The sequence below is a fragment of the Haliotis asinina genome, chromosome 2 (genome assembly GCF_037392515.1).
Source record: "Haliotis asinina isolate JCU_RB_2024 chromosome 2, JCU_Hal_asi_v2, whole genome shotgun sequence".
NCBI classification, from domain to species: domain Eukaryota; kingdom Metazoa; phylum Mollusca; class Gastropoda; order Lepetellida; family Haliotidae; genus Haliotis; species Haliotis asinina.
Genome location: NC_090281.1, coordinates 21,499,745 through 21,524,281, shown reverse-complemented (window position 1 = coordinate 21,524,281; position 24,537 = coordinate 21,499,745). Strand labels below are relative to the sequence as shown.

At 37.9% G+C, this 24,537-nt stretch overlaps 1 protein-coding gene across 1 annotated transcript; it reads right to left on the bottom strand.

Annotated features, from left to right (window-relative positions):
• Positions 1 to 1,370: 1,370 nt before the first annotated feature.
• LOC137273388 (sulfhydryl oxidase 2-like) lies at positions 1,371 to 23,943 on the bottom strand. Its single transcript, XM_067806017.1, has 10 exons — positions 23,641 to 23,943; positions 21,528 to 21,628; positions 17,459 to 17,619; positions 10,760 to 10,850; positions 8,721 to 8,857; positions 7,187 to 7,411; positions 6,103 to 6,232; positions 3,399 to 3,515; positions 2,763 to 2,898; positions 1,371 to 2,256 (listed from the first exon to the last, which is right to left on the bottom strand). Exons 1-10 carry the CDS (start codon positions 23,873 to 23,875, stop codon positions 1,571 to 1,573), a joined length of 2,019 nt encoding a protein of 672 aa, XP_067662118.1. The 5' UTR covers positions 23,876 to 23,943; the 3' UTR covers positions 1,371 to 1,570.
• Between the last annotated feature and the right edge of the window lie 594 nt (positions 23,944 to 24,537).

Sequence of the window (24,537 nt, the reverse complement as noted above, 5' to 3'; positions counted from 1 at the left end):
AAGATCTTTGTTTAACACTAAGCTTTCATCTTAATGAGACAGAGAATTCTTGTTTTGAGCAGATGCATACAAACTTCAACAGAAAGCGGATTTCTTTCTTTCACACTTCCAGCATTTCCACACAAAATTGCATCTGGTAAATAAATTACATTGTCAACAAGCCGTGGTATGTATCGTGGTGGAATGTTGAATAAATACCCAAATGTACAACATGGCAACAACATTGAGTGTTATTTACACACTGGACACCAGGGTGGTCAGCTCTAGCCAACAAGTCATCACTCCATAATGCTCACTGTTTATGACTATGTCCACTTCTACTTAGATAAAAAATATTATTAATAACTCAGCATTTTCATCAAATTGTAAAATAGCAAAAATGGGTCTGAATGGACAATATTGCACACAGGACCTCAACAAAACTGGGTCTTACGTTTACTCACTAATCACAACATTCTAAAAGATGTAATGTTTAGTATATACACTGGACAAAAATAGTTAGGGATATGTGTAAATTTTGAAATTATGAACATTGATCCATCCGTTCATTGACACATTGATAAAATATCAATCATAAAAATACCAATATCCCAAATTTATTTTGTCCAGTATATCATTGTCACGTCATATAGCTGGTGTATCATACATTATCTTACCTCACACATAAATGTCACTTTCTGATTGGTTGAGCATTCTTCTATTATTTTCAATGTACCCCATGTACAAGCGAGGTGTATTGCAATACAACCTGCTGCCAATATCAACTCATTTGGTTCTTCATGGTAGTTGCTTTTTGATCTTGCAATCTGTGCATCATGCACGATGCACAGAAATTACTGATGTTTGGCAAATGGAAATCGATGGAAAGGACATAACCCTGAATCTGTTTTTCTTGTCATCCACAAAATCAAGCAAAGGCTATGAAAACATTTGACTCTCTTTCCAATAAATAAGTTTCGACAAAGCATTCAAATGTAGTCCCTGTGAATATTAAGAAAGGGAATTTCATTGCAGCGACGTTACTCATACCTCTGGAAAATACAGCAAGATGCAAGATTCGAATTGTTTGATTCACACAGGTTGGCTTAAGTATACGATCCGCTACTCATGCTTAAAACAGTTCAAAATCAACATTGAGGTGTTCGGTAAGATTAATATGTTGTTCACTGGTCCCTCGGGAAACATGGGTTGAGGTACCCTCAATGTTTGTTTATGTTCCCTGAGCCTGCCTGAAGGCTCAGGGAACATAAACATAAACAAACACTGAGGGTACCCCAACCCATGGTCCCTGACGGACCAGTGAACAACTTTTATTATGCACAATCAGTTTTCCCAAACGCATTAGAAAGCAAAGAGTCTGACAGACTAGAGAGGTTACATACACCTTTAACCCTTAACAACCAATCCTTGCACACTGCCTTTACAGAAGCCCCATACCACTATGCTACAAAGTAATGTGAAGGCAGCACTGGACTACTGATGTACATGACACACACCCATTGTCTCGAGATACCAGTCACATGTGTTCCTGTATAAAACAACTGGTAGCTCTTGTAGTTGCATTTCTTCATCATACTGGCAGACAACCACAAGGCTTCCAGTTTCGTCGTATTGTGAAGTGATAGTACATTAGTAAAATGATTACTGCACACATCACATAGAACATCATGCACATGCCGAGGTCGACGCCATTGAGTCCCCAGCCTTTCCGCGACGGGTGGTACTGCTTGTCTTGGTGCATGTACTCTTGAGTGTCTGCTAGACGAGCCCGCTCCCATATCTGTCGCTCCATCTTCTGCTGGTATGCCACCTTTTTCTGTTTTCTGAGCGAGTGAATTTTCTCCAGGTCCTGAGCACGCTGGTGCTTCTCCCACCAGTCCAGTTCACCCTTGCCTCGGACCCTGACACTTGTCTGTTTACTGTCACTGACAATATTGTCTTGTCTATAGAGCCCTACAAGGTAGGTCAACACTTGAGCCTCATCCCAGCCTGTCCCACCTGTGTGACACTGGGGACATGCTGTCCTTGAGGGGAACTGAATCTTGGGGTGTTGGGGGTCCTCGGACAGGTCTCCATGGAGTCGTTTGTTGGCCTTGTTGTGTGCCCGCCACAACCATAGCACAGTGTCAGACCCATCATGAACCTCCTGCTCCACAGTCGAGGCCATCTTCATAAAATTCTTCGAACATTCTTCACACCCAAAAAAATTCTTCATGTAGCCACTGATACCAAGCAACACTTCTTGAGGGTTGGTTCCTGAAACACAGATTTTCAAGACAGCATATATTGTGAGCTTCTTCAAAAGGAGACAGGGGAAGAAAAGAGAATATCTGTTTTCATAATTTTACATGAGAGGTAAGAGAGTGGGTAGATCAATCATAATGATATTAAAGGTTTAATACAGTGAGTGAGTGAATGAGTGAGTGAGTGAAGTTTTATGGCACACTCAGAAACATTCCAGCTATAGGGCACCAATCTGCAAATTGTCAAATCTAGATCGGACAATCCAGTGATCAACAGCATGAGCATCATTCTACACAAATGGGAAACGATGACCACCTGATCCTGTTAGACACCTCAATTCTAACCAGGATGTTCAGAGGACTGTGTTAAACATGAGGCAGGTTGCATTAATCCTGACCATCACTGTGATGAATAGTGAGTGAGAGAGTGAGTTAAAATTTACTGTCACATCGGCAATATTTCAGCCATATTGTGACGAGAACCATTAATATTATACATATACTATGATGAATACTTACTGAGATGAGATAGGTGAGAGGAAACTGTAAGTGTATGAAACAGTGTCCACATGCCACATGGGTAACCACGGAAACGTGTTTCACTGCCAGCACAGCCTATCCACGTCACATCATCAGGTAGGAAACTTCCTTTTGTCTGATAACATAAAGATTAAACAAATGTCATACACATGTGACATACAGATCATGCAGTAGATCATGTACATCTCTTAACATACAGATTATACAATATATCACTTACACCTGTTAACATGCAGATCCATGTTTGACCTGAACATGTACCTGTACATGATCTAGCTATCATGACAACCCTGTGTGTAGTACCTGTACATGATCTAGCTATCATGACAACCTTGTGTGTAGTACCTGTACATGATCTAGCTATCATGACAACCCTGTGTGTATTACCTGTACATGATCTAGCTATCATGACAACCCTGTGTGTATTACCTGTACATGATCTAGATATCATGACAACCCTTTGTGTATTACCTGTACATGACAACCCTGTGTGTATACCTGTACGTCATGATCTAGCTATCATGACAGTTCTGTTTGTATACCTGTACATGATCTAGCTATCTTTGCGTATAACTGTAGGGCATCTAGCTGTTATGACAACTTCATATGTACTACCTGTAGTGCATCTAGGTGTCTCGACCACTCCTCTCCTTGCAGAGGGCCTTGTACATCATTCAGCCACTTCTTGACATTGACCAGAAATGACATTATCTCTTCCCGTCCAGGAAAATACTGAAAAATATCAGAAATATATGTCAATGAATATTGTTAAGATATTCCTTGATACTCTCATGACTGTTTCATCCAGAACAGATGGAATGGAAGCGGATGTTTTGCAAGGAATGGAATGCTAGTACAATTCAAATACAGACTTAGGACTGTCAGCAGGATCAGTATAATCACAGCACTGATCAGGCAATGTTAAAACAATCCCAGCAGTTTTCAAGAGCTGAAGTATTTCATCAAAGTTCTAAGAAAATTCAAGTACTTATCTGTTTGCACTGATCAAGGCGCTCATCAAAGGGAGACAACTGACTGTCTGCAGAGTTGTCTCCCTTAGAACATTCACATTTTCAATGTGATTCCCATAGCAACACATTAGTATTAAATTCAGTTGAAACAAACAGACTTGCCAAAAACAATAATGTCTCTGAGCAGCTGAACTTTAATGGATAAAATCTTGTACAGATGCAATAGTTGTCAAATGATTTCTGTGACATCAGAAATGACAAAATTGAGCTAAAAATATTGACGGCAAAAAGAAACTTTTTCCTTCAGCTGAAAGACCAATTTTCAAAATAGAAAATCTGAGTGAACCAGTGTATATTTCCTTTCTGTTTAAATGACCCTGATGACTTGGTAGTGATATCTGAAAGCATGTAAGTTTGAAAACCTCTTCTTTTCACTTCTTTTTCCTTCTTTAAGCCAGACCTTTGATTGCTAAATACATTGCTAAATAAAAGGAAATGTTATAAATTCAGCTTCTCTTCCAATGTAAGTTATGGCTCATAACACAAACTTAAGCAAATTGTGATCATTGATAGGTTTTAGGAATTGAGGTAGTAAACACTGTGATGGATAAATACACTGCCATTTACAAATATTCATACTTGTAATAGTTCATATTATCAAAAATAAGATAAGTTTCAAAGCATATATCTCAGTGAAAAATCTGTCAAATTCATCTTTTTTAACAGCATGAGGTTCTGTCAGTCAAAATACATCAGAGGTTTTAAAATCAAATTTAACATTTATGGTTCAATTTAAACAGTAGTTGCCAACCCAACTGAAGCCACAGTATTCTTGGAAACTTCCAAGAACTTGGAACATCAAAGAAAATTCTTCAAAATAGAAGGTCCGTTTAAAAAGTCACAATTTAAGTCTCATTACGATACTGGTTATCCTCCTGAAGTGCAAGACTAAAGTCAGACCTGCAAGTGTCTAACACATGACAGGCAAAGCAGCACATGCCCACCATCAGTTCCAGTGAGCTGCAACCTTTCTACAATGTCTGTACTTAAATATCACCAACAACAGTGAGAGTCAAAACTTATTAAACATCTATGGTGAAACCATGTGAACCACGACAAATACCCATAACATAAGATAAAAGTAAAATGGTAAATACACAAACTCATGAGGTCATTGCAAATCTGTCATTATCCAATGAAACACATTAAAAATAAGAAAAAAATATATGATGAGGACATACTGATCTGGGGTAGATACAGCTTTTGAGAAAGGAGGGTGCACACTCTTGAGAAAAAGGGGGTGCACACCTCATTTTCACCTGTTTTCAATGGTCATTTCAGAAACTTTCAGGACAAAATACTGATACATAACTAAAAGAGGATTTACAGACTAAACGGTAAAGGTTCAGAAACCATGACAATACAAGGAGTGTTCCATGATGTCTCTCACATCAGCAGTGAGGGGGAGAGTGAATGTGCACAGGCACAGCAAGATAACTCTATATATCAGAACAAGGACGTCAATCCCTGTCTGTTTGGCTATGGTAGGAAAGTTAAAGCACTGTGTAGCTTTGAACACTCCTGTTTATTACAATAGATAAGCCAAATTTTGACGACTAAAAAATGCAGTTGTAGAAGGGGGCAATTTATCTACTGGTAAGACTTTCGTCAAACTTCCATTCTTGTGGGCAGTAAGTAAAAAACCAATAATGTTATGTTCGCGTGAACGAAAACGAGGAAACGACCTGTCAATGAAGATGTCAAATTCTATGAGGTTTGGGGACAGAATGAAGTTACATGCAGATCTGAAATGTTTACTACTTGACATTTAGCGAAACAAACTATATGTATGCACTGCATAGTCATTTTCTGTAAACTACACTTCATTTCAAAACGTGAGTGGAAGCAGTATGATTGTGATTTCTATGAATAATTCGGACCAGGTAATTATTGGTAACTCCCAGTTGTCTTGGTCCATTGCAGGGAGTAGGCTCGTGTAAGTAACTTACCATTTTGATTTTAAGGTTCTAGTAGGGCTTCGGCTTATTTATGAGATTGGCTAATCTACGGTAATATATCCTATCTCCATATTCCCCCCTTCCCCCCAAAAAAAACCCCAAAAATGGCCAAATCATTATTCATCTTCTTCCAACCTTACTTGTACCCTTTGAGAGGCACCCACCAATCAATGTGCAAGCACAACCACAAAGTCTATGATAAGAGATACGTCCATCATTCCACTGAACTCACCCAATATGTAGCACGCAATCTTACTGCGAGCAAACACTCATTTTGGAAAGGTTGGTCAGAAAGTGGTCACTAAATAGATATATCTTGAGTGGCACTACCTTCACAAGAACTGTTATATAGTTCTTCAGCGCTCTTACGGCTTCTTCATCAATTGAACTCTTTATGGCCACCTCTTGTTTCAAGCTGTAGTGTAGTGCTGATTCCAAGTCTTTCATGTGTACAAGTGCACTGAAACAGCCAGAATAATTTTCAACAATAATATATTTGACAATGCAGTTTTTTTCATGATGCTACAAAGAGTCTTTGATTGGCAGATAATACACAAATTGAAATAAGTTAATTTTAGGATATATTCTTCATGAATGTTAAACATTTCAAGATGTATGTGAATCTAAGGAGTGAGGGTATGGTTTTACACCGCTTTTAGCAATATTCCAGCAATAACACCAGAAATGGGCTTCACATTGTACCCATGTAGGCAGTTAACCCCGGGTCTTCGGTGTGATGACGAACAATATAACCACTAAGCTACCCCACCACCCCTATGTTGATCTAAAGGTGTAGAATCATCCAAAACAGAACAGATGGAAAACACATGAAAGGACTGTGTATTACGTGACAAAGACACTGGGCTGACTGCAAGAAGCTCTGGACTGGAAAGTGATTGGCTTGATGCCTCCAAGGCACATATCTATATAGTAACCTAGGCTTTGATAAACACTCGCTGGTGGTGTAAAATAGTGTAGTGAGACCTGTCCTCTGCCTCTTTTCACTGATCTTACTGTTCCTCACTATCACTCTTGTTCAATCCTTACGTCTCTGAAGGTCTGTCCTCTGTCTCCTTTCCCTGCTTTTACTGCACCTCCCAATCACCTCGTATGTCCAACACTTACATCTGAGGAGGTCTGTCCTCTGTCTCCTTTCCCTGTTCTAACTGCACCTCCCTATCTCCCATGTTCAACACTTCTGTCTGTGGAGGTCAGTCCTCCATTTCCTTATCTTCCTCTTACTGCCCCTCCCCATCGCCCTGTCCAACACTTATGTTTGAGGTCTGTCTTCTGCCTCCTTTCTCTGATGTGACTGCCCTTCACCATCTGTCTTGTTCAACACTTATGTCTGAGGTCTTCAACCTCCTTTCCCAGCTCTTAATGTCCCTTCCAATCGCTCTTGTTCAATACTTACGACTGTGAAGGTCTGTCCTCAACCTCCTTTCCCTGCTCGTACTGCCCTTCACCATCACCCTCATTCTTCATTTCCTGGTCTTCAACCTCCTTCTTGTCACCAACCTTTACAGAGTTGTGATCCTTCTCGTTCTTGTGCATTGTGCTATTGCCAGCAATCAGCTTCCCACTGAAGGCTTGAATAGCACTTACAAAGTTTGCCCTATCTCGGATACCATTATCACCCCTGCAAAATAAACATTACTGAATAAACAGACAAATGTCTATAAAATGTTGATCTTTTGTGATGGAAAAAAACAATGACTGAACACGTCACAGCATCAGTTTCCCTGGCAGTCAGTGTTGGTCTGAACCATAGAGCATGACCATCTGATTAAAAGAGCTATTTCTGAAAAGAATGTAATACTTCCAGTCCATATCAACACACCCTAAAAACCCCAGCAAATGGCACAATATAGAGCAAAATACACACATATGTAGCTGCATTTGATTACCCAGAGACATTTAGCTCCAAAATAAAAAAAAAAGAAAAAAAAAAAAAAGAATGTAATACTTCCAGTCCATATCAACACACCCTAAAAACCCCAGCAAATGGCACAATATAGAGCAAAATACACACATATGTAGCTGCATTTGATTACCCAGAGACATTTAGCTCCAAAATCAAAAAAAAAAAAAAAAAAAAAAAAAAAGTTTTTAGAAGAAATGCCAATAATGCACTTGAATGCAATAACAAAGCAAGAAAGAAAGGGTCAATGTGTACAGGAGTCAAAATTCAAAATATCACAAAATACCTCTATTACAAGTTAGTTTACATACCATATATATATATATATATATATATATGCTGAAATGTCTCGGAAAGAGGAAAACAAATTACATTTTCAATATGGCTACCCAGCAGCCACAGCGGAGATAAGATCAGGGCACACAGCTGTGAGCAATTTGACAGACCACAATCCCGTGTAGTTGTACCTTTATAACCCTAATGGTTGACTTGCTTGAGAAGTAACACCATTACAGAACAACTAAGCATTCATGTCTAAAGCTTCTCTTATAACAGAAAGGATGCACCATGCATGTGAGATGCAGACCCAGTTATATTTTGAAGTGACTACCTCTGAGATGGTTACTAAATCTTGTGACTGCATATCCACTTATCAAGATTTTAAATATATGTACCAGTTACACACTGAGTGAGTGAGTGAGTGAGTGAGTGAGTGAGTGAGTGAGTGAGTGAGGTTTAATGTAGCTTTTAGCAATCTTCCAGCAACATCATGGCAGGGGGCACCATAAATGGGCCTCACACACTCCATCCATGTGAGGAATTGAACCTGGGTCTTTGGTGTGACAAGCAAACACTGTAACCACTACGCTAACCCATCACACCAGTTACAGAATGAGAATAAATGTAATGTTCAAAGAAAATGTTAACAGTCAAATATGAAGAATTACTGTTGGATAACTGATAACTAATACATGACCTAGTTAACTGCTCTGCTAGGTCAAGGACCTACCCTGTTGGCAGCACTTACACAATAACTTTCTTGTATATGCCATCCTTGTTGACAGAGTAGAGTGAGGGAAAGGTATTGATGCCAAACTTTATGACATCTGCTTTTAACATACGTCGCACCAGGATGCTGGGCTGGTTCATTGTGTCCAAGATAACCTGTAAGACAATGGGTGATAACATTGGTTGGTGTTGATTTACATCATTTGAGTAGATATTATAGTCTTATCCCTGGAATCTGATCCCACTAACAATATGGCTTCTGTCAACAATATTGTAGCTGGGAACCAAATCCCAGTATTCCCACCAACAATCTACAGCTGGGACCTGATCTCACCAACAATACATCATCAGCCATCCATACTACAGCTGGGACCCATTCTTACCAACAATACTAAAGCTGCAATCCACTCCCGCCAAAAATACTACAGCAGGGACCTGACCCCACCTACAATACTACAACTGGGATTTGGGTTTGCCCTCATATCGCCTACACCTTATATTGCCTACACCCTAATGAAAACAAGTTTACACACCGGTGAGCACTATGCAAATGCTGTCTTACCCATAAAGTAATGGATGCAACCATTTCGGGTGCACCATGAGAGAATTGAAAACAGACAATGCAAGCCGCTTTAACAATGTCAGCCTGAGGACATCAGCATGTTTATTGCGGTTATTCAACATTATTCACTGACAATTACTGATGTAATTTAACAGCACATCAGTCACAATATTCAACAAACAACCTTGAACATAGCACAAACTGCTTTAAAATGTCACTTTCACATCATTGTTCTAGTTCATGATCAGATGTTTTTTAATTCACTGGGAACATCTTAACATTCACAAAACAGTGAATGATGTATGCTTGCAGCCACAAGCTTGAGGCAAACAAAGAACGTTTCATCACTTGAAAAGAAGGTATTCCAGCATCTCGGTTGTAGCAAATACCAGCAGTCTGTTGCCATCGTTTACACAGAGGAATTTGACTTCAGCTCTAGCATTCGGCAATTGTGGGACGGACCTGGTTCTGTGCCTATACAGGGTTGCCTGTACACTGGGAAATGATGGTGCAGCCATGGCGACATCTTCATCAAGGAGGTCAAGTTCTGAGCTGTAGATCTGCTGCACTGGTGATATGTCAGTATGGACTTGGTGTTTCAGACGGCTGAGAAGTCTGAAGTTTTCTTGTGGCTGTGAACACTGGATGACACCAAGTGATCTCCAATAGTAGTGCAACGACCATTGCATCCTCTGACAACACACTTCCAGTGGGTAGCAACTTGATGTTTAACGTTCAGTCTGTATCGGTAGCCTGCATACAAAACCTGTTGACCACCTCTCTGTGATGTCTCAAACTCGACTCTCTGAAGATTTGCCATTTTGATACCCATAGTATGAGACACATGTGTTTTTATACTTCAAGGCAATTGTCTTGGAGAATATCCAACCAATTTTAAGAATATCCAATCCCTATTCGTAAATTTAATCTTAGTTATCTTATCAGTAAACCTTCTTTTGAAGTCTTTACTCGAGACAAATTGAGATTATCTCACTTAAAAAACAACATGAAGCAGGATCATAACCTCTAACAGTTGTTAAACAAACACATTTGGATAATCTCTCTTCTCTAAATGTGGGCTATCCCATTCTCCTAATAGGGGTGATAGTATATGACATTATGTTTATTCTAGGCGAGATAAGGTGTAGGCGATATAAGGTGTAGGCGAAGTAAACACAGGCCGGGATTTGACCCCACTAAGGATACTACAGCTGGGACCCAATCCCCAAAACACTACAGCTGGGACCACCAACAACACTACACATGGAATCTATTCAAACCAACAACACTACAACTGGGACCCGATCCCACCAAAAATACTAGAGCTGGAACTCAATAATACTGCTGGGTATTAACTCCACCCATATTAGAGAGCATCAGTCAGCAATATCATGAATATGCTCATGTTGGGACTGTTACTGTCCATGTGTTGCTGGTTGTGACTGTATTGCTGACACTCATTTCAATAAGCTAATCAATATATCCCTTTCCCATACCTCTTTTCCCAGACTTGACTTCGGATCTTCAAAAATAAGGAAAACATATTCATGATGCTCTTTAGCTTCTGTCCAGATTTCTTGTATGTTTCTGAAATGGCAAGATTGCAGTTATACATTTGAAAATAGAATCTTAGAATATATACAGAGCATATGGCATCCTCGGTGATCTCCAGGGTATACTTTCAGATATATCCCCACTAATACCCTGGATGAATTCACACTCCATAATTATATTACCTCAATTTGCTGGGTCTTCTCACAGTAGCCAATCAACTGAGCTTGTCAGTGTCAACAAAGACAGTGGCCCTCAAGGAAAGGTTTGCTCGCTGTGTGACTCAGATTTATGGATGAAAATCATAGAGACAAATTGTCAGGTGTGAAACCTTAAAAAACACATAGATGCAAGAACTTCTTCTACCTCTGCAGCAACTATGTTGCCAAGTTTAATTGGTCAGATAAAAGAAGTGAAACTGCATCATGATAGAAAATGTTTGATTGGTACACTCAATTTCCCAGCGTAGACACCTGGACCCCTTTCAACAAAGCTCTCGTAAGCTTAAGATCTCGTAACTTTTCTCATAGCACTGGGACATCCCATGTCATAGCATAAGAGGTACCAATGCTACGACGATAGTTACGAGCTCTTAGACCGATGAAAGGTCAGTGAAAGGGGTCCCTGACTGGATCATAAGTCAGCAATTGGATGTAATAGCATTATCTATAGATACCATAGAAGCATCCAGGCTGCGAGTAGATACCTATTAGAATGTATACCCTGGAGATTATGGAGGATGGGTATGGATGAATACACAAACTCAGAAAACAGCAATGAAAATCAACAAAAAGTGCCATATCACTGCAGCTCAGCTGGATGTTTACTGAATATTTAAAAACAAAAACAACACTGAACAATATGCTGCCACCATTGACATATGAACATAATGCCTACAAAAAACTGCTGAGAACAGACACTAAAATCTGACAGATTTAACAAAATATTATATGAGAAACAAACATACATGACTAAGAATGCATGACATGTTCTTTGGATAAAGTTTTTTTTAATCCTATTAAAAAATGCCATACATGATTAAATCGAATTGCCTCAATTTGCCAGTTCTAGAAAGCATGGTGAAACATAAAATTTAATACTGCATTTCCGACATCTTCACACAAAACAGTGGTGTCCTGCATCAGATTATGTATGGATCAGACTATGCTGAGATGGACTCCTAGTAAAAAGCTTAATACAAAACCGAGTGATATGTATACAGACTCAAGCTGTATAGTCAGAAAGCTTAAAAATTCTACACCATCACTAGCTCAAGGACATGTCACATTATGTAAATCTGCAGCTCGTGATACCTGAAAACTGGATGGCTGTAACAAGAGCTCAACTATCTCTCAGGGTGTTTAGTATCATACCATTACACAGACATGTTGAAAATATGTACTTAACAGCCTAAGTAAACATAAGCTCAGTATTATACATTACACTGCTATACTGAGTCTAACAAACCTTAGCAGAAGCTAACATCAGACACCCCTTATGTTAATTCTTGACACCAAATTTGCAGGATATGGGAATATATTCTTCAGCTTGGTGGCTAAAATTTTAAGTTTTTCAACATCTTAACTTCGAAATATGTTGAAAAGAAGTGATTATAAATAATGTCTAAATCTTCAAAGACAATACAACTTTTAAATCATGAAAGAATAACATTGTTTAACCTGTTAGCCACATAATAATAATTGGTCCAGGAATAACTGAGACAGGTACCCGGGTACAACTCATTACCCATCCACCCCAGATATCCAGGTTTACCTGTCCCAGTCCTAGAATCTAACAAACTCTAGTAGAAGGTCACGTCTGCTAACCTTTGAGCAACCTATCACTGTCCAGTCAAACGCAATATAGTCAAACAGATTTAACCAACCAAAAAAACCTACTATTTAGGGTTCAGCAGGACTTTAAAAGTGTTTCGGCATTTTCTCTGACTTGTTGCTGATCTCTCAACAAACAAAACTTTGCATAAAACAGTGATATTTGAATTGCAGTATACATGGGGTTACTGGTGACATGGTTGCTGTTAACGTATATTTCCACAAGATGACATCCTGGATTATTGACAAAAAAAGGCGACTGTTTACTCACTGTTGTGAATAATGCCTCCTCCATGTTTATCATTCGAAAGCGGACCTGTGAAAGTCCGGGATAGAATAGGCCTTCAGCGACCCATGCTTGCATAAAAGGAGACTATGCTTGTTGCAAGAGGCGACTAATAGGATCGGGTAGTCAGGCTTGCTGACTTGGTTGACACAGGTCATTGGTTCCCAATTGCGCAGATAGATGCTCATGCTGTTGATCGCTGGACTGTCTGGTCCAGACTTGATTATTTATTGACCACTACCATATAGCTGGAATATTGCTGAGTGCAGCTTAAAACTGAACTCACTCACTCACTCGAAAGAAAAGTGCAGAGGATAGCATTGTGAATCATTCAAGTCCAAATGTTTTTGAGGTAAAATTTCAAAATGTATGTGCAAATGATAACTTCTGTGATTTGATAAGCTGTGTTCTCAAAGCTCAATTCAAAAAGTTAGCTGATGTGACCTTCCTTTAGAGTTTGCTAGACTTAGTAGAGGAGTGTGACAAATAATAACATCAAGCCTAAGTTTAATTTTACTCAGACTGATGTACTTGGCAGCTTGAAATGACAATCTGAATACTTCAACAAGAAAACATGAGGGCTGTGTTAGTAGTAGAGAAATGCATCGCATATCAACTAAATCTTGACAATCATTCAAGAATTTGATTGAGAAGTGCACAATGGTTAACAGTCCTGTGGACCGGTGGCCCAAACTATTACATCCTCCAGCCATATCCCTGAGTATGAAGTAAGGCCCGCCTGACCACCTGAGACAGGCTAGATTTCTGATGGACGGTCTAAATTCACAGCTAGCCAGTCCAAACGTCTGGTAAAAAATTTAGATGTTCCATACATTTAACTAATTTCACAATATCTTGGTGAAACATTTTTAAGTTACCAGCCCTGACGTCTGGCTGGGTTATTGGCTCATCTCATACTGAATATCCCTCAAATACTACTTGGCCAAGAAGCTGTCCATTCACTTCAGTGAAAAGAACAGCATGTTTCAAAGCCTTCGAGTACACCTTGGTACTTCATTGTGACAGCAGAAACTTTGATCTGACTCAAAATTGTTGATGTCTCACAACTCTATCTTTCATAAGATCCATGACATCTCTTGCATCTGGGATTGCCTCCATTCGGTGGTTCGAGGATCAACCCACTGACTACAAGTTCGCGGGTCCAGATACACATTAAGCACTTTTTATAACCAGAGGGTGCAATAACAGGACTAGCATGCATACTTTATCAAATGCCATATTACAACCTTTTTCCAGAATTTCAATTAGGATCTGGTTATCAATTTATAATAAATGATCACAGTTTTACATTATAGTCAAGTTAAAATGTTAATTTTCATTCTAACCCAAATAATGTTGTTCACTGACTTCCAAACTGATTTGCATCAAAATTTACTTTTTCAGTATTTTGAAAATGAGGGAATTATTGAATCAAAATGGTCTAGCCAAAACATCATAAGGAGCTTGCGAAATTTATGCTGGTCCTGTGGACCCAGGCAAGTAAAAATTTTTTGGACCACTAAATGATAAGTTTGCAGTGGTCCTGGTGGCCAGTGAATTTTGTATTGATAGTTAAGTAAATCTGTATGTTATTTTGGACCAGTCCTGTGGGCTAGTGGGAAAGGTTTCTTTTCCTGTGTAGATGATGTACATTTCAAGAAACACCTACAAAAACCTGAGTTTGACTTGTAATTATCAATATTTTCATCTAAAAGCCATACAAAAAGTTCATTAAACTATTTTTAACCACTATGCAAGTACTATAAGCAATAACCTAGATATGGACAAAAGAGTAACGATCATTTCAACGATTGCAGTGTAGAATCCATGTGGCAAGCCAGCTGCAGCTACTGATGTGCAGGTAGTAGTCAGTGTATCTAGTTTGTCCATATGATAATATCAGTGTGCACCAGCTGGTGAAACACTCAACCACCTGTTCCTCACATGCTTAACAAGCTAGGGATATGATAGGATCATTTGATGACATGGATGCGCAAACTGACTGACAGAAAACACTGGATATTTCTAAGGTGCATACACGAGGGTGTCCATCATTTGTAGTGCAGGGTAATTTTTTGCTATTATGAAAAGATGGACACATACACAGGGTGATGTTCATCATTTTATATAATAACATACTTAAAGATTATTTCTAAACTCTATCAAGAAATCAAAGGACTGAGTGCCTGAACAGTTCTGAGCCTGACAATGATGGATGGCTCCACACCTCTTCTGTCAAGTTTGGTCAGAGGTGGAATTCTGACAGAGCCAACTGTGTTCTTAACAGAGGATGATCAATGAGTTCATAGCCATTGTCATGCTTTGCATTCATAGCAAGAAAAGCACTAATGAAACGCATTTTAAATATACATGAATACTGATGCATGATTAAAATATATATTACAGGGCCTGACTTATGGAAATGAAATCTACTTGCACCCACTGCAACCTTAGGCAATCACCTACAGGCAAAGACTGTACTACAAGAAGACAGTCATCAATATCCCCTGCAATGGCAAATACTCTTCATGAATATGTTACAAGTTATGACTGTCAAATATTCTGGTGTGTACATAGCAAAGTAGAAAGAAAGCACTGAAATATTTTAAAGTTCTGTTCCAGAAAGGAGCAATACCACCAACTTCAGTTGAAGCCAACATTGTTGCCATGGGAACTGACAAAAAAATATTTCAATGAGAATTCCAAAACTACCAAAAGGCACCAGTTCACCACTAAATATGCGCATGTATGAAATTTTGTGCAGAAACAGTGAACGTTTTCTAAAGTTCTGCTTAAGAAAAGAGCACTACCACCAATTTCAGTCAAAGTCAAACTGATCACCTGATCCTGTTAGTCGCCTTTTATGACAAGCATGGATTACTGAGGGCCAATATTCTAACCCAGACCTTCACGTGTACCTGGTTTGGAACTGGTCTTCAGTAACCCATGCTTGTCATAAGAGGCGACTAACGGGATTTAGAGGCTTGGATGTCACATGTCATAGTACCCCATTTGCATAGATCGATGTTCATGATGTTGATCACTGGATTGTCTTGGCCAGACTTGCATCAAACAAGAAACAAACATATCTTCTTAAAGCCCTTCATGTTGTAGATTAGTCAGAATTTTACAGTTATCAGAATGGTACACAAAGCCTACAGTCTAGACTATCAGCTGTCTTACTTCCTTTTTTGTGGAAGTTGTGGTGGCTGAGTGGGCTTGATTGCAGACTTTGAGTGCTGGCGATTAGATGCTTGACTAATCTTTGAATATGTTATCCCTTGAGGATCTACTGTTATGGGTGGTTCCTCCCATCTTGAGAAGCTTCCATATAAATGGGTTTTCCAGATTCACCCAAATTTTCTGTGAAGTTGTCACATTAGGCAGTTTTCCATCTAAGGTTGATGGTTGCACTTGAACAGCTTTGAGTGGAATGTTCAGAACCTGACATTCAACAGCAGAAGCAAGAACCTTTGGTGCCTTTACCTCCACCGAGGTTGATACTGTGCTTTTCAGGACGCTTGCAAAAATTGGAGGACTGAGTCTTCTGTCCTCAGTTTTCAGAATAAAGGGAAACAAGTCAAAATTGTTTCCTCTGAATATACTCCCTGAACATGAAGTTCATTAATGTTTCCACTGTATCTCAAATCAAGGGAGAGAGAAATATTGCACATTCTGCACACGATATTCTCTCATCAAAACTGTCATTCTTGAGGCAAAGATATGACTGGAAGATTGGACTATAAATAGGTCAAGGGAAAAACGACCTAAAGATTGGACTATAAATAGGTCAAGGGATTTTATCTGGAGATTATTACAAGGAGGCTGGATGGTACATATGAGTGTGACTTCTTTCATAGTGCACAGGAAAATGCAGCATTTATAAACAAGATGAGGGATTGCTTTTTCATAACAGTGATTTGTCTAAGGACATTTTCTTCTCCTGGTTTCTGTCTCCTGCCTCTATTAGATGTCCATTTCCTTAACATTCCAAACTACAACTAGATTTGAAAACACAGAATACCCTCAATAGGAAAGAATTCTTTCAAAATTTCGCACTAGACAACAATACGAGTGAGTGGACAATAATTAGTGGTTGTGTCTGTACCTCAATGGTCCAAATAAGATTCGTAGATTTACTTGACTATTAATACAAAACTCACTGGCCACCAGGACCACTGCAAACTTAGCATTTAGTGGTCCTGGCGAATTTTTACTAGCCAGGGACCACAGGACCAGTATAAATTTCGCTTACTGCTGTAAACTGTATCAACTCTACTTCAGATATGATGCTTATATGTTAATACTTGTAAGCAGTATCATATTCATGGTTCGAAGTGCTATCTATCTGAGACCTCGATCACTTAATATTAAGTGGTCCTGATGAATTTTTACTAGCCAGGGACAAAAGGACCAGAGTAAATTTTGCACACTGCTCAATGTCACTGGTTGTGTAATACATGAGCAGTCTATGAAAAATTCACTGTTTTTCACACATGTAGATGATTGTGAAACTGTGAAACTACCTCAGTGGCTGTAGCCTTGGCCAGGATGGTGGAGCTGTGGAATTCACTGAATCTAGGCACTTGAAGGCAAAGCCTACCAAGCGGTCGAAATCCTGTCCCCCGGCCAGAGTGTGTGTTGCTGTTTTAAAGGAGGCATCTTTGTTGGCATGGGGCGTAAAGAACTGCAAATAGAGGAAGCAGAGTTATTGAATCATTATAACACTGCTGATGGTACAGATACTGCACTCAAGATTCACAATTGGGACTATTTCTTATTGACAACATCACAAATAAAACCAGTTTCTCATTGCTGCTGAACATGCTCATCAACTGTTGCTCTTAACACAGTGTATAAGATAGACATCAGTTGTGTGTCAGATATATAAACGTTTATGTCATCCTAAACACCTTGTCCTAGACAGTCACTAAAGTAATGGTGGAAATAGAAGAAAAAAATGTTAACACTTATCTACAATTTATGTGTAAGAGAGAAATACCCGTCAAACTAAGTTCGGCCTAACTACAGTCTCAGTGGTTGGGAGATACCACACATAAAAATGGACTATACTGAAGAGAGATTTGAGCAGAAATGAGCCATATGTTATTTTTTAAGAATAAAAATTTACTATATGGAACAGACCATGGCTATATACAAATTAGTGTGCGATGATGTTGTATTACAAATGAACCTTTTTAATCATTCATTTTGAAATTACACTTAGTTTCATAAGTTTAGTTTCAAATGGTATCTGACATAAAAAATAATAACTTTAGTACTAAAACTATTAAGGATGTAGCTACCATGGGGTACCACAATAAAAAGAAAGAATTAGGTGGAGTCGTCTGTCTCAAAACCAGGATGGGTGCTGAGGCAGTGGTTGGGGTCGGGCTGGGGGTCACAGATATCAGCTACGGTAAGATAATCCTTTATCAGAATAAACATGGGAAGTAACAACATGTCTTAACAATTAACAAATAATGCCCAATCCTGTCGATCTTCAGGTGGTCATGCCGCCTACATATTTTGGGACATATTATAATAAAAGAATAAGAAATTAAGAATTAAGCTTTACATATCTGAACACAAACTTTATGAAAGATAAAAACGTAAGATGTTATTCAATAGATGAGACATATTTCACAAATGAAAAGCATAATATATTTTTGAGATAACTCCTTGTGCCCTTAGGCAGCATTTGAATTTCAAGCCAGGTGAGTCGACAGTCCATTGTCATGTTTGACTGAGCGACTGATCTAGTAGATCTAATAGACCGTTCTAGTCTGTCAATCAAAACTGGTGAAATAGTTTCGGCCAATTAGCAGTGTGGGTACACATTGTGGACTTATCAGACTTATTTCCTGGGTCAGACGATGCCTCTGAAATGATGTGCCTCGAATCATGCCATTGACACTTGCTACATCTATTATATATTGCTGCGATTTGATGTGTATCTTCAAGTTCAACAAAACCAACACAATCAAGACAAAACAAACTGAGGTGGATCAAGAAATGTGATAGGCCTCACGATCAGTTAAACTTTAATTGTTGACAACATCCTTCATGAAACAAGGGAGACTGTAATAACTTTCTGTTGTAGATTATCCTGATGAAAACCTACGTCTACTTGAGGGTGAGAATTTGCACAAATTTCCAAACTTTCGCATATCTGGAAAATCATTACCAATTAGATGACAACAAACAGCAGTTTAAGACTTCACAAATGTAATAGACATGGACAATTCTTGCAACTGCAATATTGATTTTGCTTCATGGTTTTAGTCAATACTGGGCATTGTGTTGGTAGACCATAAAGCTGAAATGAGACCTGCGAGAAAGCCGAAACACAATGTAAACAAATCTGACGGCAATCTGAGTTTGGTTAGTGTTGACCACAATAGCAAAACGTGTTACATTAAGGAACAATGAGGTGGATGGATATTGTTGCCTTTGCTTGTATATATTCTTAAATTTGTCAAAATAAAAACGTACAATCTGAAGGTCTACTGTACAATACAGTATCTATAATTTGGTGAAATATATTTCAGGAGTAATAACACCTTTTTATTCAGACGGACAGTGTCGGCACATACCTATCATGCAATATATAAAATATTAAAATTATTTCAGACATTTATCGATAAAACATGGGACCTTGTGGAATTGAATAACCATACTCTTTTGTGGATCGAGATGAAAACTATGAGAGAAGAATAGTGACTTTCAGGAATATTGGATGGAAAGCAATAAAATTATATTCCTTAACAAAGAGGACATTACTTGTTTCGTATTTTTGTCACAACATAATTAATTACACATATAGGAGGTACACTGGTGTATTTTGAGAGTAATATAGTAATTAAAACTGTCATAATAATTAATTCATTGAAAATAACAGCAAAATAAGTTTCAGAATCTTGCGTCCTTTAGTAAACATAGAAAGGTAATGAAATGAATAATAATATCAACTATAAATAATTATACATACTTGACTGACATAATAGATTCATGTGGTTTTAAATCAGAGCATAAGGAAACAAAAACTATATACACATCATGATAGAGCAACCACTTGGTACTGAATTAGTTTCTTAACTCCTGCGTTCCTTCTTTCAGATATCTCTCTTTTATCTAAATAATATATTTACCCAAAAATTATTCTGAAGTGAAGATTGCTGGTATAATAACACCATTCTTTCTTAATTAATTGGAAAATGACCTCCATATTGAATTGTACATGGGTTTGCAGGCGGTGAAAGCTTTAGGGCATTTTCATGTGTGTTTCCTAAACTTCTGTTATGACTTTAAGCACATTTTTAAACAATTTTAATATATTTTTGATGGCACTCGTAGGTATTTCAGAAAAGGAAACAGTGTTTTGTCCTCCAGGGATATGGTCTCAAATCTAATAAAACAAAGATTATAACTGTTTAAGAAGCAATAATGTCCAAATGTAATTTTATTGACAAAATGCTTTGTATGTATTCTTTGCACCTTAAGTATATTAGTAATTAGCAGTTAAATATCTCTGAAGGGAGAGAAGTTTATTTTACTGAGTGTACTTCTGTTTCAAACCTATTAACTGGTTGGATAACTGTGCATGCTCTGTTAAAAAATTTCACATCACAAGTTTCCTATTTCTGGAAGATGGGTCAGTGTACAGGTGCAGACTGTATATTGGATCTTCTTTGTGTTACAGTTGCGTGACATGCCAGAACATAAATGCTGGCAGTTCATGAAGTCCTGAGTTGTGCATGTTTGTAAATTAGGATTCCACAACAAAGTACACATAGTAAAATAAATTGGAAAGAATGATTTAACAAAACCATTTCCATATTTTCGAGAGAAAATATGCTTCCTACTCTCATGCAGCAGCTGGCCGGGACGATTTTTTATCAGGCATGTAACACCATTTCACTAGCCAATATTACAATCTGTCATCTAAGTTACATTAAAAATAAAATACAGAGAACTTTCCTCTTTAAATATCACTCACAAAGAATGAATACCACAAGCAGAATTCATCAACACCATTCTCAATATTGATGACGGTGATGCCATTGTCATTTGTAAGTGGTTGTCCTCACCTATCGTCAAAAATGAATTGTGGGGGGCTTATAGGCCCCCGACTGGATCGGTCCATTGTAATCCATAATCTGATCTATTGTTTTCAGCAGCTATTCACATTTGTTCTAAGTTTGCCTGATTTTACGACTAAACATTCTTTTCTGGATATCCCATTACGCTTCCCACTCAACGCCCAGATATGAATTATTTTGACATATACTGAAGACAAATCGTTTGGGATATATGCAAATTTTGAAATTTTTAATAAAGATGTATTTATTCATTGACACACTGACAAAATATCAATAATTAAAATACCAATATCCCTAACTTATTTTGTCCAGTATACGCTATTTGCAGGTGCGTAAACTGTTTTTAATTTCTGACAGTCAAATGTCTGTCTGTTCCTTTCTTTCCACGTACATACTGATGTTGCCCCAGTCAGAAGTCATGTCTGTCTGTATGTTACTTTTCTGCATGTGCATAATGATGTTATCTCAGTCACACAGATCTGTTTGTACATACCATCATGGTAGGGTAGCCTTGTGTATTGAAGGTTCGGCAAAGGTCACTGTTGTTGGCATTGGAGCAGTCCACAGCTCCCACAGACAACACCCGCCCCCAACCTGTCAAGAGTGAGAGAGTAAGTTAAAAATTAACACAACATCAGCAATATTGTGACAAGGAACAATTAATCTTATATTTGGTAAATTGTACAAACCTGTCAATGAAGGACAGTAAAATAACTAGCCCAGTCCATAGATGTATTCAGCTGCATAAATATGATATAGTTAATCACTCCAGTCTGTTTAGAAAAGCAGATTAATAATCTTCTATAGGGACAGAACTGACATTGAGATCATGTGTGTTCACACTGAAGACTTCTCATGCTTGAAAGATTTAATTTTACTTTTCCATATTTACATCTTCACATCTGGGTTTTAAAGTAATAAAAAACATACAGTAAGACTACAAAATACTGGATACCTAATGCCGTCTTTCAGTTGAAAACTATACAACTGCACAAAAAAATTGCACAATTCAACTCAAGTTTTTAGCAATTCGCTATCTTAGAGTACCTACTTTTTTAAGCCCTTGGATATCTGTTGCTATCTTCTTTCGGGTTAGTTTAAAGAATAGGGTTAGGGTTACAAAATTTTCCCACAGTTGCCTAAAACTCAAAGAATTCTATAGCTGTGTTTTTTCAAAGATGCATATAATTTATTTGGGTTAACTTACATTTCCTTATGAAAATCAATGGGTAGTTTCACTATCTGGAACTTGTCTCAAATAATCCAATTGTAATGGCTATTTTTTTAGGCTTCTTTATTTTTTCTGATTTTATAGTTCATGCTTCCCTGTATTTGGACACATGGACAGACAAGTTTATTCAGTAAAAGGACACAGGCCCATCATACAGTCATTTGCATATCGTGTTGAATTTAGTGCACATGCTGTTTAAAAGAAGTATTTCTAGTGTGCTGAAGTACATAGTACAGAAACATACTAACATCTTTTATAACATAGTCATTACTTGTTTTCATAACAATAATAAAATTGGCATTTGAATCAAAATCAGCCAAATAATTCTGAATATATCTTAATCTTAAATTAAGTGAGTGTGAGTGAGTGAGTTTAGTTTTACGCCGCTTTTTAGCAATATTCCAGCAATATCACGGCGGGGGACACCAGAAAATGGGTTTCACACATTGTACCCATGTGGGGAATCGAACCCGGGTGTTCGGCATGACAAGCGAACGCTTTAACCATTAGGCTACCCCACCGCCCCTTAAATTAAGAAAGCGTTCACACTTCAAGAGTACATGAAATTCATCTTCAACAACATTTTTGTCATTCAGTTTATAAAATGAACATAACCTCTCATTGTATTTAGCTGTATTGTATCTTCCAGTTTCAACTGCTAACTGCCCTGTATTTGGAGGAGCGTGCAACTCTAAACAATATAGCTGGTAGGTATCCAAGAAATAGTGTATCCTATTCAGGATGTGTACCCAGAGACCATGCACTGATATATAGTCCTGGTGTACCAAATATACATGGATATAATTTCATTAATTTTCATTGAACACCTAGAATGAACAAAGGTTGGAATATTAACCCTGAAAATGACTGTTTATTTTGTCTCACAATGAATTCAGCATATATCCATAACTATCCTGTACGGAAGTGTATACAGGGATTTACAGGATGCAAATTCCTGCTTCCTATATACGTAAAAATTAATAACGGACACGACAAAATTATTCATGCACCCACAAGGACATAGAAAAAGTCCATATACCATTTTGTAAAAAATCCGATCAAATAACAAGAAGTTACAACTGGGTTTGCTACAAGCTGGGTTATGAATCATTTGCAAATTAATTACCTTAACAATGTGATGTCATGATACGTACAAAATAGCATGACAGTGACTGAATTACAACATTATTACAACACAGTATTAATGATAATATTTAAGCGTCCTGGGACCCCCATTTTGCAGGACCCCTGAAAATTAAAAAGAGTCCACTGGACCCTCACATACAGGAGTCAAGGCAGAAATCCTTATATATATGATTACATAATCAGATTATGTCACCAGGAAGAGCTTTATAAAAATTAAGATGTCCTTTACCCTTGGCGTATGTAGCAAATTTCTTCCATGTCGGTGCGAAGTTGATGCAGTGTCCGCACCAGCTGTTATAGAACTCTATCAACCAAGCATTCTCTTTGTCCAAAAACTGATCGTAGAAATTTTTGTTGTTTAAAATAATCACATCGTCAAAATGTGAATAAAGCCCATCTTTCTTCGTTTGACCTGCACATTCGTTAAAAAATATGAATGTCATCAGAAACAGGCAGGCCTTCATCTTCCTGCATCGGACATCGCTCGCTGTCAAACACTGCAAAACGTCAACACACTGCTGAGCGTGAACCGGTAAGTGGTATTATCATCACAACTCATATCAGTAGTAGAAAGAATTTATATGTTCTAATAATAAAATCAGAACGTTGAGATAAAGCAAATTCACATTCTATCAAACATGAATAAATGTAAATATTTATAGTAATGTGTTGATATCAGTTGACAATGATATTATTCTAAACCAAAGAACAGTGCCAAGTTAAACATTAGTTGTTGGAATATAACATACGACTTTTTCTGATCCCAGTCGCTGAAGAGTTCCAATACAAAGCCACGTGGTAATACGTGCCTCGAGCCACATATTATTAGCGTCATTATTTCCGTGACCATTGCAGCTGATTGATTTCCGTCATGTAACATGTTTACCGGCACGGACGAGGAAGCGATCGATTTATCACAACCATAGTAGACTTCACAGGTTGGCTTGCAGTTTGGGAGCATTTTTATTAAGAATACATGCATGCATAAATTTATCTTTGTGCAATGAAATTGTAAAATCCGTCGGCATACGCCAACAGAAGCGTGGTTTATTCAAGAGAACACAATAACATAGAATTTTATTGGTGATAGTTATTTTATTCACAATACATATGCAAAATATTAATA

Excerpts from the sequence above, each read along its gene's own strand:
- LOC137273388 (XM_067806017.1), bottom strand. The coding sequence starts at position 23,875 with ATGAAGGCCTGCCTGTTTCTGATGACATTCATATTTTTTAACGAATGT. Across the intron at positions 17,620-21,527 it reads AAGGCTACCCTACCATGATG|TTCTTTACGCCCCATGCCAA; the intron begins GTATGTACAAAC and ends CTCTATTTGCAG. Across the intron at positions 6,233-7,186 it reads GAGGACAGACCTTCACAGTC|TGCACTTGTACACATGAAAG; the intron begins GTAAGTATTGAA and ends TGGCTGTTTCAG.